Source organism: Cervus elaphus, chromosome 11 (genome assembly GCF_910594005.1).
Source record: "Cervus elaphus chromosome 11, mCerEla1.1, whole genome shotgun sequence".
Lineage (NCBI taxonomy): Eukaryota > Metazoa > Chordata > Mammalia > Artiodactyla > Cervidae > Cervus > Cervus elaphus.
Window position 1 is genome coordinate 37,600,355 of NC_057825.1, and position 15,711 is coordinate 37,616,065.

General features: G+C 34.9%; 1 protein-coding gene across 1 annotated transcript in view; it reads right to left on the reverse strand.

Moving 5' to 3' along the window:
• Window positions 1-15,711, reverse strand: part of GMCL1 (germ cell-less 1, spermatogenesis associated) — a 47,706-nt gene that overhangs the window by 29,881 nt on the left and 2,114 nt on the right. The window contains exons 2-8 of the mRNA XM_043917547.1: window positions 10,632-10,755; window positions 9,897-9,993; window positions 8,580-8,677; window positions 6,148-6,260; window positions 5,134-5,199; window positions 3,345-3,429; window positions 1,768-1,858 (exon numbers count right to left, since the gene is read on the reverse strand). Coding sequence (XP_043773482.1) covers window positions 1,768-1,858; window positions 3,345-3,429; window positions 5,134-5,199; window positions 6,148-6,260; window positions 8,580-8,677; window positions 9,897-9,993; window positions 10,632-10,755 — 674 coding nt within the window. The remainder of the gene's footprint in view (window positions 1-1,767; window positions 1,859-3,344; window positions 3,430-5,133; window positions 5,200-6,147; window positions 6,261-8,579; window positions 8,678-9,896; window positions 9,994-10,631; window positions 10,756-15,711) is intronic.

A 15,711-nucleotide genomic window follows, 5' to 3' on the forward strand; every position in this document is an offset into this window, starting at 1 on the left:
GGAGAATCCCATGGACAGAAGAGCTGGGTGGGCTACAGTACATGGGGTCGCAAAAGAGTCGGACACGACTGAGCGACTAAACAACAACAAAGAGGAATACAGTAAAATGTAGTGGATAAGGGGACTGCAAGTGATCTTTTTGGGCTTATTTTCTGGGTATTTGTCACTTTTATAATTTAAAGACTGTTTGAAATAAACTTTGAAAAACAAGGGCATCAGGCCTTATGCAGTAAATGTTTCCCTGAAAAGTTATCTTAAACTGTATACTTTTATACTATTGAGGCTGAGACAGAGGGCCTAGAGTGGGAAAACCAGAAGGCAGAGGGGACCACAGCTTCCTATTCTAGTTTCTGCCACTCAGGCTACAGAGTAATTCCTCTCTTGATGGACTGTTGCAGTTAATCCAACTGGAGCTCAAATGAGCATAAATTTATGTCAAAATGTACCTAACATCTACTGTTCTATTGAGCCTCTTTGTCTTTTTAGCTTTTCTACCTTATCTTTTCCAGCTTTAACTTCTATTTTTTAACTTAAATTTTCTCCTCTACTTTTTTCCTTTACAATTTCTTAAATCCCTCTTTAACTTCCATAAAGTATAACTTAGGACAGAAATTTAGTGTTTTATTCTTAAAGCAAATCAAGTTAGATTTTATTGCTATGGTCATTTACACATTTTTGGTCATTAGCTTCAAGGAAAAATAATTACCTAGTAAATCTCACTACATAATTCTAGAAAATTTATTTAAATAAGACTAAAAGAGCACACTGAATTTTAATATAAGAGTCTCTATTCACCAATACACCTTTAAAAAAGTTAAAAAACAATCTAAACTGAAAGATAAATGCAACACATATTTGTGACAAAGAATTGGTTATTAAGAATATATAAAGAATGCCCATAAATCAGTAAGAAAAGACAATTACAATATTAAAATAGGAAAAAGACCTGAACAGATGTTTCACAGAAGAAACATATGCTGATAAACACACAAAGAGCTGTTCAATCTCTTTAGTTTTCAAGGAAGTGAAAAGCAATACCACAGTATGAAATAGTTCAATAACAACAAAAACAGGATGATATGTTGTCCAGGAGTAAGTTGAATCTGGCTTGTACTGGCTCACAGGAGCTGATGGCATGCATTTCTTTCCAACTCCACATTCAGTAGTATCATGTTAGCCTGAAATTAGTCATGCTAAGAAAATTTGTTATCATTAAAATTAAAAAAAAAAATGCTATAAATAAGTGATTATTTTTTCAGAAAGCCAGCTTACCAGCACATCACTATGTTATGCATTCATGTTAAGACATGTGTAGAATGCCATAACATTATTTTTTAAAAGCAAGGGAAAAATAAACACAAAATTAAAGACAGTGGTTGGGGAAAGCTGAAGTGACACAACAGGAAAGAAGCCCATGAATAGACTGAATTATTAATGTTCTAGTACTTGATTAGTTCATTGAGGTTCAATACTTTTTTTTTTAAAGAAAAAGGTAGCTATGCATAGGTAAACAATGATAGTGAATTAAGAAAATCATGAACTAAGGACTGTCATTTTTATCCACTTTTTTGCTCCTGATGGCCATTAAATTTTTTTTTTCTGTAATCTCTTTTATCCAACCTAAATTTTTTCAGTATAAATAAGGGACTGAGTTAGATCATTGCCAAGGTCCTCTCCAGCGCTAAAATTCTCTATCAATAAATCAGGGTTCAATTTTAATTAAATTTCAATTTAAAAAAAAAGTTTGAATAACAATTTTAGTCACACCTTTTCTCCTCTTAGAAAACCAGACATCTGTTTCAGTCAAAAGCTGTTTTAAAGATCCATTCCAAGAAGGCACAAGTTGAAGGAACATCCACTAGATTAAAAAAAATAAGAAAAAAAAAAAACCCGTAAAACTTCATCATTTTGAGTTCACATTTTCAAACTGCTCTCTTAAAATATACTATCTAAAACATGTAATTTCCATTTTATAAGCAACTGAAAGAAGTACAACTATTACATGATATGCTCTTGATAAGCCTTAAATTCATCATGGCATTAATTGTGGTCCAAAGATAAAAACTAGATGAGCATATATGGAATAAGCTAATACCTGAAAAATATTTATGGCTTCAAATGCACTATAGTTTTAGCATTGAAAAGGTAAATGTTCTACATGTGTGTGTGTACACACATACATATAAAATATACTATATTATAGAGTGTAGACACAATACACATATATATATACAGTATATAAAATTTACTAATTTATTTTACTCAATTAACAAATTTCACTACATACTATGTGACATTAAAAAAGAAATTAAATATGGGAAAAAGGAGTTTCTCATTGTCTAACTGCTGTTGAGACAGTATGCACAGTAATGAAGAAGATGAATTTTTAAATCCTGGCCCTGTCAATTAATAGAGAGGGAAATTACCTAATTTCTCTGGGCTTTAATTTCTTCATTTGCAAGATGAGCATGATAATATGTCAACCTCACAGGACATTAGAATTAATACGGGTAACATACTTAGAGCAGTGCCTAGCACATAGTAAGCATTCATCAATACTTATGAGAAAGAAAGAGTGCTACCAGTGGCTCAGAGATAGAAATGGGCTGTCTACCGTCCTTTAATGATAGGTGACCACATTACTAAACTTCTTTGAGGAAAAATAGTAATAGACTCTCACCCAGAAGGTGACTCATTCCCAGGTTTCATGACCATATTAATGTAAACTTGGTGCTAAGGACAAAAGGCTAACAGCAAAATCACGCAGTGGGGAAAGCAACAGACTAGAACTCACAGACCTGGGTTCTGTCTAAGTGTTACCATCTATAGAACAAAAGTAATAGCCCATTTGTCTCTTCAGAGTTGTGAAAACAAAATTACACTAAAAATGTTGAAACCTTACAAAAGGATGAAGTGAGACATATGCCTTAAGTACAAAAGACCTTTAAAAGAATCTCAACGTTCTCTAGAAAAATGTGTGAAAAATTCATCATAAAGTTATTAATTCAACTAAAGCTCAATTCTGAAAACATTTCTGAAAACCATATAAAATATTTAACATTTCTGATCATGTAAATAACATGTTAATTATTGAAAAAAAAAAAAAAAACCTTGGAAAAAACAGAAATGTATTCCTAGAAGAGAAAAGTATAAAGAATACAATTAAAATTACTCATGATACCAATTCCCTAAAGCCTAAAGACTTAGCATTCTGGCATATTTCCTTTTCCTTTTCTTGCATGTATAATCACTCTCTTACCACTGGACACTAGCTGTTTTTAGTTTTTCACTATTATAAGCAATGCTGAGTGGCTATCTTTACACACATCACATTATGGAAATACCTTTTTAAGGGCTGTGTATACATCCATCTCCACTTGCATCACAAACAAGTTAGATGAACCAATGAGTTGTTTCATGACATTTATACTAGAAAAGATAAAACAGAAGTAGTGAGCCTCGCTTTATACCAAAGTTAAAGACCCTGGTGGAACTGAAAACTTTTTAAAGTCCTTTTTATCAAAAGAAAACACGGAATTAAAAAACTACATCAGTCTTTTTGCCCAAGACAAAGAATCTTAGACAAAAACAATCTATTTGAATGTAAGGATACTTATAATTCAGACTGTATGCTGCAAAAGGTTTTTTCTTGCACTGCTGAGGAAACAAAGAGCTTGCTCCGCTGATTAATAAAGGTAAAGCAAAGTCCTAATAAGATAAGTTTTAGCATACTCTGATAAAGTGGCAGCCCTCCCTTTCTTTTGCCTTTCCCTTTTATTCAATTAACAAAAATTCTGTCAAAATTCACTGAAGGAGATTTATCTTCAAAGTAACCTTTTACCTCTAGGCTTAAGAGAATTGTTTAGTCATAAAACAAATTTTTATTTTATTAAGGAAGTAATATCAAGAAATAAGTGTTAGTGTAAATTTAGAATGGAAATGATATTACTAGCTCTTTCCTTTTTTCCCTTTCCCCCCACTACCCTAAAAACAAGCCAGAAGAGCATCTGTATTTTTAAGGTGACCACTATGATTTATCTTCCTTTTGAAAAAAGCTCAGTGAGAATTATAGAAGAGAAAAAATGTTTCTAATGACTTTGTTTATGTCTTGACATCATTTAGGTGATGATTTTCTGGTTGAATACAATACTTCTCAAATCTTTCTATCAAAGTACCTCTTAAGGGCAGATGAAAGGAAAGGACCCAGGAATCTAGGAGAAGGCTAGTCATAAAAATAACATTTCTATTAATTTTTGTACTTATAAGCCCAAAGAAACTTGAATTCTCTCTATTCCACGATGTATTTAAACATAAAAATGTTTACTTCTCTCCTACTCCTCCCTACTCTTCTCCCCCCAAAAGTCAGCAAAACTGACAAACCAGTAAGCCACTCAATGTTAAGCCTTTGGTTTTGTACATTTCCATCAGAATGCTATATACTCCCAGGGACATTTGTACCCCTGTTTCAGAAAAGGGTACTGAACCCTGTTCTGCAAGCCTGAAACCCTGAAAGTGTTTATAGAGTCTCTGGTCTTTAAAAGTTCATTCCAACTCTGAATTTCTCAGACCCATAGCAGATATGTTAGCTCCATTATTACAAATAAGTTCAGAGAGAGCAGAGACCATGACATAATTATCTCTGCCTCCAAAGCCCTTAACAGAGCACCTTTACATATAGCAGCCATTCAGAAGCTACTTGAAGGGAGGAAGGAAGAACAAGCAAACCAGATCAGAAGCCCACCTTAATTGTGAATTTAGTTTCATCAGTCTTAGTAACATGTTTAAGACAACTTTCTCAAATGTAATTTCTGGATAATAAGAGATGGTGATTTTTAAAATAAATGTTTAGATTCTCTAAGAGTCCAGCAAAAGTGAGATAACCCTAGAGACTTTCTATAGTTTTACAGCAGCAATGAATTTTTCCATTAAAATTGATCAAAACAGTAGACATAATATGCACTGTATCCAAAAAATGCATTGTATCATTTACAACAAAGGAAAGAAACTTAGATACATTTCATTAAGTTCACTTTTTCATAATATATTTTTGTTTTATACAAAAATGTCTTGCATATTTTAACAAATGAAGAACCGTATTTTGGATAATTATGAAGCTCTTTAAAATTCAAATACCTGAGTTCTTTAAAAAGTTCAACATTCTGGTGAGTCATCAAATTGTTCAGAAGCCATTCAAGGCACCTGAAATTAAAACATGGAATTATTTCATTATACATTATATATTTATGGTTTATTAAGTAGGACATACAGTTAAAGTAAAAACAGAATATTAATCTTGCTAGGACATGCTCAAATATTTTAATTTAACAACTGGAAATTTAGTACTGTTTTTGTCAGCAGTTAGTAAGGGAATATTCCCTTAATATTAATAAGAGTCTTTCTAATTGAGAAAACTTCAAGTTTGTGTTAAATGGTTTATGAAGGGCCTTACATACTTCTGTTACCTTCTTTATAATTTGAAAATGGGTACTGCAATTCTCAAGAGTTAAAAACACTGCCAGTAGTTGCACTGATATACAGTCAGCCCTCGGTATCCGCGGGTTCTCTATCCGTGGATTCAACCAACCGAGAATTGAAAATATTGGAGAAAAAATAATAACTTCAGAATGTTCCAGAAAGCAAAACTTAAATTTGTCGCAAGACAGCAACTATTTACATAGCATTTACACTGGATTTATAACTATTTACATAGCCTTTATACTCGTATTATAAATAATCCAGAGATGATTCACTGTATACAGAAGGATGGTTATTTGAAAATACTACACCATTAAATAAGGGAGGTGAGCAGACGCATATTCTGGTATCCACCCAGGTCCTGGAACTAATCCCCTACGGATAGTGAGGGACGACTGTAATAGCTATTATGCCTACTGCTTTAAAATATTTAATAGAAATGTACTGTAAAGAGGGATCATAGTTTTTATAAGCATGTATAACCCACCCACAGTCACAGAGACCACACTTGAGGAGTTTACTAATTAGTCCAAATATAAAAAGGAACCTTTTATAGCAAATTCTATTCTTTTTCTTTCTTTCTTTTTTTAATAGCTATACATTCTCGTAAGAAACCAAAGCAGTCAAATTCCCAAAAGTGGAATCAGAGGAAAAACAAGTAAGGTAACTCACTTTTTCTTTACAGAGTCTAATCCATAGGTCCCTGCTGATGTGTAATAGCCACACACAGTTTTCACATTAATTGTCTCCTTCATTGTCTCACCACACTGCTGTATTAAACCATCCTGTAAATATAAATAAGCACTGGAAAGGCCCATTTCATGCGGGAAAAATTAGCTCTGAATATGTGCTTTCACATATTAAAAAGAAAAAAAAAAAGGAAGAAAGAAAGAAAAGAAAGAAAACCATTAAGTGCAGCAAGCCTAAGTCTTTTTTGAAAGTCCAGTAAAACTTCCTAAAAAAAAAAAATTCAGCAAGTATTCAACAAAATACTTGAACTGAAAAATGGAAGGGAGAAGGTAAAAGCAGTAAAACAGAGATAAAAATTCCTACTCTCTTTTCTGTTCTCCTCCTCTCTGGACCTTTGCAAACTTAAGCAGCATTCTGTTTTGCCTGTTCTTTTAAAACTAAGACCTTTTTACATAGTCAGATGACTATGTAATGGGCTAGGCAAGTACACAGTATGAGTCAATTTAAACTTACATTGAAATTTTAATCTAAAATGTTTATATAGAAGATTTCATATAGCTAATTTTATTTAATATAGGGAAAGAATTCTGTCATTTTTTACTCAAATTTCTGAGCTATATTCACCATGCAAGAGTATTACTGTTAAATAGCTAAGTCACAAAGATAATGCAGAAAGTGAATTTACTCAAATTTTTGAACTACATCCACCATGCAAGAGTATTATTGTTAAATAGCCAAGTCACACAGATAATGCAGAAAGTGAATTTAGAATAAAATTGAAACAGGATTAAAAGTTTAAAAAGTATAATTACTGAAAATAAGTATTGAAAGGATCAAAACATTAAAAAAGTCAAATTACCTCAGCCAAGGATATTTAACAAGCTATTAACTATTATTTCAAATAAATCAGTATAAAAATGCCACATAAAAAGAAACTTAACTTTTTAAAATGATCGAATAAAATGTTGACTCAAATTGGGATTTTAAACTTTCCGGCAAGCTATTCTAGACTCCGCCCCTTTCCTTTTAACATCCATCTGTGTCATCAGGTCTAGAGCATAATCCCTGCTTAACCTTGCAAGTATCCAGTTTTCCTCTTCATGCTTTTACCCTCAACTAGACCCTCCCGTGGATTACTGCAATAGGATTTATACTCAACTTTCCTTTCAGCTCATCCTTCACATTGATAAAGCATTCTTTCTAAAATACAACTCTGTCTTTCCTCTGAGTAGAACTTTTCAAAAGCACTTATAATATGCAAAGTGTTAACTTTTTAAAAGGTACTGAGGGACTTTCGTGATCTGGCCTCTGCCTCCTTTTCTCCAACCCTTCTTCTGTTCTATGCTAGATCTGTGTTCCTCTCAGATTCTCTAATGCTCCATTATTTTCTCATTTCTATATCTTAGTTTTCTGCATGAAATGCTCTTTCTTTCCCCTCTATTCTTACTTTACAAGATAAACACATATCTAGTTTTTAAGACTCAACCTCAAACACAACTTCCTTCTTTAACACTACCAGGTTTAAGTGACCACTTTGCACATCCACTAAATGCTACAGGAAGTTTATCATCATATCTATAATATTGGGCAGCTCTTACTTTACTCTTTGGGCCTATATATCAACCCTTCCTCCTTGACTCTATACACATTACATTGTGAGCTTCTTGAAGACATAGATATCTTTATTTACCTCAGGATCTCTATGCCTAGCTTGGCACACTGCTCAATATACGTCTGTTGAATGAACAAATCTGTCATTCTACCAATAGATTATATACATTTAGGTGGTTTACACACAATTATTTCCTAAGAAAACATTTACATAGAAAGCACTCAATGTTTTCCAAATCCATGAACTATATGAATTAATAATCAAATCATAAGCCACTTGCTTCATAATAGTCAAGGAAGTCATTAATGAACAGAAGGAAGTGAAAGTCGCTCAGTCATGTCTGACTCTTTGCGGACCCCATGGGCTATATAACCCATGGAATTCTCCAGGCCAGAATACTGGAGTTGGTAGCCGTTCCCTTCACCAGGGGATCTTCCCAACCCAGGGACTGAACAGGTCTCCTGCACTGCAGGTGGATTCTTTACCCGCAGAGCCACAAGGGAAGCCCCATTAATGCATAGAAATCTATAAATGGATTTAGACAAGTATATTTGTTCCACATTATAGTCATTCTAAGATCTCTACATAGAAACAGCCTGCATTCATTTTACACAAGTATCAAGACCCTGCTCATTTGTAGTAAAGTTTTTGGTTAAACATTTTAAATGACTTATCACAAAAGAAGTATTTATATATTTATTTTAAAAATTATAAAAAGCTAGGTTTTATTATTGTTTTTGGAAGGGATACCTTGAAACAAAGACACAAGTGTTACTCTTTTTTGAGTAATACACATACTTACCAATTGCAGCATACAAGCTGCTGCCAAAATGGCAATGACTCGACTTGGCTTTATTAAGACATCATCTCGATACAATGACCCAAATGCCACCTGAAGTGCTGAAATCAAAATACACAGATAGAATGAAATAACAATTTTAGCTGTAAGAATATTACAAGAATAAGGACAGTCTTTATACACTAAGACATATGTCTAAATCTAGTATAAAAGGATAAGATGATTATCACTAATAAAACTACTAGTAATGGTTATGGACTGATGATGCTTTAATAACAATGTTATACATTTCCATCAATTCTATCAAATCATGCTGGATTCTCCTACATCTAACCTTGTTATCAGTTAGTGGTCAGAATTAAGACACCCTTGGAAAGAGTTTTATGACGATATCCCCGAGTAGATCAATCATTAAGTACAACTACACAGACCAAATGACAATCTTAACCCTGGTGTTTCAGTACTTCACTGCGGAGCATGGGATCCTGGTCCTGTGAGTGAGTGCTCAGTTGTGTCCAACTCCTTGTGACACCATGGACTATAACCAGTCAGGTGGTCGTCTGTCCATGGGATTTTCCTGGCAAGAATACTGGAGAGTGTTGCCATTTCCTCCTCCAGGGGATCTTCCTGACCCAGGAACTGAACCTGCATCTCCTGCGTATCCTGCCACCACAGTTGTTTGAACCTGTCCATCCTTCTCTCTACTGCCATTCTCATGTGTGTCCTGCAGGGTTTGCTTTATAAATATTCTTTGCCTATGAGGTCAGTACTGGGTACTTCCACTTCAGTTATCAAAGAGAGAAGCGGGAGCACCAGGATAGGAGTTAGAACTATAGTCTGATCCTACCTCACTAAGCTGCTCTGAGACCTAAAATAAGTCTCTTAAATCCTCCTGGCCTCAGCTTCCTCATCTAAAGGCCATTATAACTCTAAAACAATACTGACTACCTGATACATCTACTTGTTCCCAGAAAAGATCTTTATGTATAGGGAATAATCAACGAATACTGTTTACTGGCTTACTGTTTATTGGTCATACTTCTCCTTTCTTCACTCTGCATCCTCTATATCCCAGGCAGATATATTTTTAAACATGAAGGAAACAGATTGATAAAGCTGACATGACAAAGTAAGATTAGGGATACACAGAACAGAATTGATAAAGTATAGAGTAAATCAATAAAAAATTGTCACTGTGGAGTGTTAAAAGGAGCTTTTTTCCTGGTTAACAAGGTTAGAAGAAAATATTTTCTGCCAAAAGGATAAAAAGGTTATTTTTTTTAATCATTTTTACATAATAGTAATTATGGTGGCAGTTACCTTCTATATCAATATTCTGGTCAGGAATCTCCAGTTCAATGGTATTCATGCTGGATTCTTTCCAAGAACCACTGAACATACTAGAAAAGTAGCCAGACTTAACAAAATGAAAAAGAAATTATGATAAAGACACTATTAGGTTTATCAAAATACTATGTTTTTAATTAAAGAAAACTAAATTCTCATATTACTATCTGAACTGAATTCTTATGTTACTACTTGAACCAACTAAACTTTTCACTAAGTGGAACAATTTCTGAGTATATTACATATATATGTTTTCCTTTCAATAGTACTCTAAATTCAGGCATAGAAATTATATATTTAAGTATCTCATAAACATATGACTGCACACAAGATGGACATAAAATAATACACTAAGGAAGAGAGAAAAGAAACTAAACACTGTTGAGTCCTTATTCTATCCTCTTCCCCTAACTTTTTCCACTTTTGTCAACAGAAGGCACTAAATTAAGTACCTCAGTGGAATGACAAAAACACACTCCTAGGCTGCTCTGACAATGAAAACTCAAAATCCGTTTCCTAGACCAAACTAAGTTTTCACTAACAATATTCACAGTGTATCTCTTACAGAATGAGACTTTCCATCAGACAGGACAAATATTCATGCAAAAGACTACTGTGAAATACAATGAGAAAGAATAAGACTTAAAAGAATTTGAGTTGTTTTAAGCAACTACCTTGGCTACTCAAAGAGAAAAATAAAATACTTACTTGACATAAATATATTTTGTGTAAGCTCCACTCTTCTCCTAGAGCACAAATCTTAATGTCACTGTTTTCACCATTTAAAAATAATGTTTGATAAATATATTTGGATGTACTCTTCAGTTTTTTCCTGTTAAAAGAAATGCAAACATTATATATGTGTAATACTGAGTATTTTACTTATTTTGCATGTAACTCTAAATACTCCTTTTGCTCAATTTCTATTAAATAGAACCAATCTGCCCACGGTGTAAAGATAGAGATATTATACATTCAAATATGCTTATGAATGGAAGGGCACATAAAAAACTAATAATAGTGGTGATCTCTGGAGTACTCTTCCCAAGAGGAGCAACAGTGGATACAGGGGGGTGGAGTGGGAGGGAAACCTTTCACTATACACCTTTTTGCAATTTTTGAATTAAGTCAATTACCTATTCAATAAAGATAAATCAGCATGATGATTTTGCTTATTTCCCTGTCTAGAAATCAGCACTAGGGACAATGTCAATATAGTTGCAATAATACTGCAACTACAAAATGAAGAATAAGACCTACCCAAGTATTTTAAAAGTAAGTTACATTTGCTGTTACTTTAGTACCAAACGACTTTTTTTTAAATGTAATTTACTTTTATTTTTGGTGTGCTTGGTCTTCATTGCTGTGCGGGCTTTTCTTTAGTTGCGGCAAGCAGGGGCTACTTTCCAGTTATGGTGTGCAAGTTTCTTATTGTGGTGTCTTCTCTCATTGTGGTGTCTTCTCTCATTGTGGATAATGGACTCTAGGACATGCAGGCTTCAGTAGATGCAGCTCTGGGGCTCTAGAGCAAAGACTCAGTTGCGGAGGCACATGGGCTTAGCTACTCTGTGGCATGTGGAATCTTTCCAGACCAGGGACCGAACCCATGTCTCCTGCATTGGCAGGCGGATTCTTTATCATTTAGCCACCAGGGAAGCCCCCAAACTATTCTTAAACTCCTAAAAATGTGTTTTTCCCTAAATTAGACAAATGGTTCACAGCCTCAGACCAAAGGTTTTCAAAACTATGCTCAATGGAGCAGTGTCTTCGGCTTTACAAAGGACAGTGAGGAGTGAACTCTGGGTATCCCATCTAACCTCAACCAGAACAGCATCACATATTATTATGCATCTGTAAATATCCTGGATTTGTGCATAAGATTTAATTTAAAGGAAGAATTGTGTAATTTTTGTTTTGACAATCTGTGATCAAGACGGTCCATCCAGTAGGTGAGGAAACCCCTAGGCAGAGGTTGCTCAATATTTTTTATACTCCTGACCAATTCTGACAGCTTTCCTAGTAAAACTTTTAAATGTTAAAAGAAAAAAAAATCATTAATCATTGATTATTAATGAAAATGTAAAATTAATAATTGATTACATTTTTTATTACATGTTAAAAAAAATCAGTAATCATTCTGACGGCATCTTAAATCTGTGTATTGAATACCTCTTCCCAACAGACAATAAAAATTGCACATGCTTTGGTGGTAGACAGACTTGGCTTTGAGTCCCAGCTCTATGACAGCTCAGTTACCTTACATGTGAGAAAAGGGTATAAATATTCACTTCATTGGGTTACTGTAAGAGATAAATGAGACAAGTAGTCTCCAGTTCCTAAAAGCACTCTCTCTAGATTATATGAAGGTTAAAAGTGCAGAAAGGAATAAACCCACAACAGGAATAAGGTGAGGTTGGGCTTATCACGTGATGAGAAAATTCCATGGATCTGGAAGTTAGAAAACAAACTGGAATGGAAAAGAGCAGTGAAAGCCACAGCCCAAAATGTATCAGGATCTAGAATGGAGGGTGAAGCCCTTCAGAACTGTGGGGTGGGGATGGGGCTGGGAGGACGAGATGTCAAGAGAAAAAGAAGGCAGAAGTGAGGAAGAAAATGGGGAAACTTGTTCCCCTAATGACCTCCACCACTATGAACACAGAGCATAGGTAACTCCTGCAAACAGAATCCAAGGTTTTTCTAGAAAGAAACAGAATATATTTATCAGGAAGAATTAAGACTCTGGTGTAGGTGTTGGAGCCTCATCCTGGCATTTGAGCAATCTGTAACGTGTTACTTGCCAACCTATTCACCAGGATTTAATCCTGGTTCCCAAACAGTGTACCAAAGCACCTGGAGCACCACAGCAAACTCAGGGAGGCATGTGAAATATTCCAAACTTAAAGGAAATCACAGCAACATCACTCAGATACTATGTGATCTACACTATTAACTTGTTTGGACCTGACTATTAAATATTTCTTTAGGGCCAGAGGTGCCAAGAAAAATATTACTGAGACACCAAGGGTACTGTGAACCAATAACATTTAGGAATCTCTGTTCTAAAACAGAGCATGCTGCACCCGTATACAACCATATACAACTTAGTAGACAGTCTTCCTACTCAAAGGGGAGGCTCAGTAGTAATAAATCTATTTACTCAACACACACACACACAAGCTACCCATTTTGAGGCAGACAACCAAGGATCTCCCAACATGAGGAAAATTAGGAATATTAAAGACTATTTTTAAAAAGAGAGAATTTGGCATCAGAGGAAATGTATAATTCAGGGGAAAGAGAACTTAAAAAAAAAAATCCCAACACTTTAATTATAACTAGCACACCTACAGAGTTGAGATTTTTTGTTGTTCAGCCGCTCAGTCAAGTCCAACTCTTTGAAACCCAAGGACTGTAGCACGCCAGGCTTCCTTGTCCTTCATCATCTTCCGGAGCTTGCTCAAACTCATGTCCATCACAGTGGTGATGGCATCCAACCATCTCGTCCTCTGTCAACCCCTTCTCCTCCTGCTTTCAATCTTTCCCAGCAACAAGGTCTTTTTCTAATGAGTTGGCTCTTTGCATCAGGTGGCCAAAGTACTGGAGCTTCAGTTTCAGCACCACCAATCGAAAGCATCAATTTCTTTGGTGCTCAGTCTTCTTTATAGCCCAACTCTCACATCCATACATGACTACTGTAAAAACCATGGCTTTGACTAGATGGACCTTTGTCAGCAAGTAATGTCTCTACTTTTTAATACACTGTCTAGGTTTGTCATAGCTTTTCTTCCAAGGAGCAAGTGTCTTTTAATTTCATGGCTGCAGTCATCATCTGCAGTGATTTTGGAGCCCAAGAAAATAAAGTCTGTCACTGTGTCTATTGTTTCCCCATCTGTTTGCTATGAGAGTTGAGATTATTACATTTATAAAATAGGATGCTATGATAAAGGATGACTCAGAAGAAGAGGGAGAAAAGAGCTTTCAGGACCAAAAACATGGTTGCTGAAATTTTAAAAAAAAAGGAAAGACAAAGAAAATTTCCTAGAACATAAAGCAAAAAGGACCTAGAAAGAAAAAAAGAGAAAGAGGTGCAGTCCAAGAGATCCAAAATTCAGTTAAGAGGGGTCCAAGAAAGAAAAAACAAAGATAATAGAAGAAAGGGAATTACAGAAGAAACTTTCCCCAAAGCAGTCTTTAGACTGTAAGGATCCACAAAGCACCAAGGCCATTAAAAGACCTATACTTAAGCACCTTCTAAATTCCAAAATACCAAAGGAAAAATTCCAAAAGCTTCAGAGAGAAAAAAAAAGTCACCTAAAAAGAAAAGAGAATTAGACCAGTATCATATGAATTAATACCATCAAAGATATAAAAAGTTATTTCAGATTAGACTTCTATACCGAGTCAAAAGATGACTAAAGTGAGAGACTAAATTTACAACTAGGTAAGCACAAATTACCTTCTTTAGCAATTTTCTTAGGAAAATATAGGATGTAGTTCCCTCAGAAGAGTTCAGAAAAGACACAGGCTATAGAAAACAGGATCTAATCCTACAGACAGGGTCAATGTCTGTTCCAAGATAAGTGTTGACATAGCAGGCAATGAATCCAGATTGGAACAGGAGGATGCAGGGACCTGGGAGGGAGGTTTGGGTTTAAATAAGACAGACTCCATGCAAGTGTGTTTGGAAAGAGAAAAATCTGAAGACAGGATGAAGGAATATTATTTTTTTGTCAATGGTAGGGGTGGAAGCCAGTCAGAGAAGTCTAGGAAAATAAAAAAGCAACACACAAAAAAAGAGTACTGTTCTAATAAGCTACAAATGAAAACAGGGTCCGAATTTAAACGCTTAATGGAATGTAAAAAAAAGAAAAAAAGAAAAAAGATTCAATTTAATTATGAGGTTAGAAGATTTCTCCCAAGAGAAAAACAAGTGGTTGTGACTTTGGACCCAGGAAGTACGATTTATAATCCTAGCACACTACGTGACTCTGCGGTGAACAACATTTACATAGCTCTAACAACAAATAACTGTTCACTAGATTTTCATTTTGAGACACTCTGTAGATAAGAAACTAAAGATCTGGTTGCAGAACAGCTGAATTTTAAGTCTTGTTAATGTAAAAGTAAAACATGAACTTGACAAAAGGTATTAGGTAGAAAGTGGGCCTGGAGACCAAAGCTTTTCATGGAGTGGTGGCTGAGGTAGAAGTGCACACGAGACAACCTCAGGAAGTGTATCAGCGATAACTCACAAAATTCCTCATCTTAAAATTTTCTTACACCCTTTGTCCATGCTGAGCTGAATAAACTAGGCATCTTATGCTGGGATACTAGTATAACACACTAGATTCTGATATACACTTCCTAATAAAGATTTGCTTTATTAGATTTTCCATTCCACTCTACTCATGTAATCTGGGGGTCGGCAAACTTTTTCTATAAGGGTCTATATGGTAAATATTTTCAGTTTTGTGAGCCAGACAGCCTTCAAGCTAGTTTTGATGGCATGCCAGTGGGTGGTTTCTTGCTAGCCAGTCTCAGCCTTCCACATCTTAGCAAACTTTTCTACCATCTAGAGGGCCACAACTCCTTTAACATTTGAATCTCAGCTTGGAAAAAGTGTCCCTATTCCAAATTTGTTTCTTCCTTGGATAGTCTGTCTCAGCCCTAGAAGTAGTGACTGCTCCCTATGTCCTCTATTCTTGTATTTTTCAGAGATCTCTTTACTTCAATAATGGTTATATTAAATTTTCTCTACTCAAATTACTATGTAATTTCTTTCAAACGG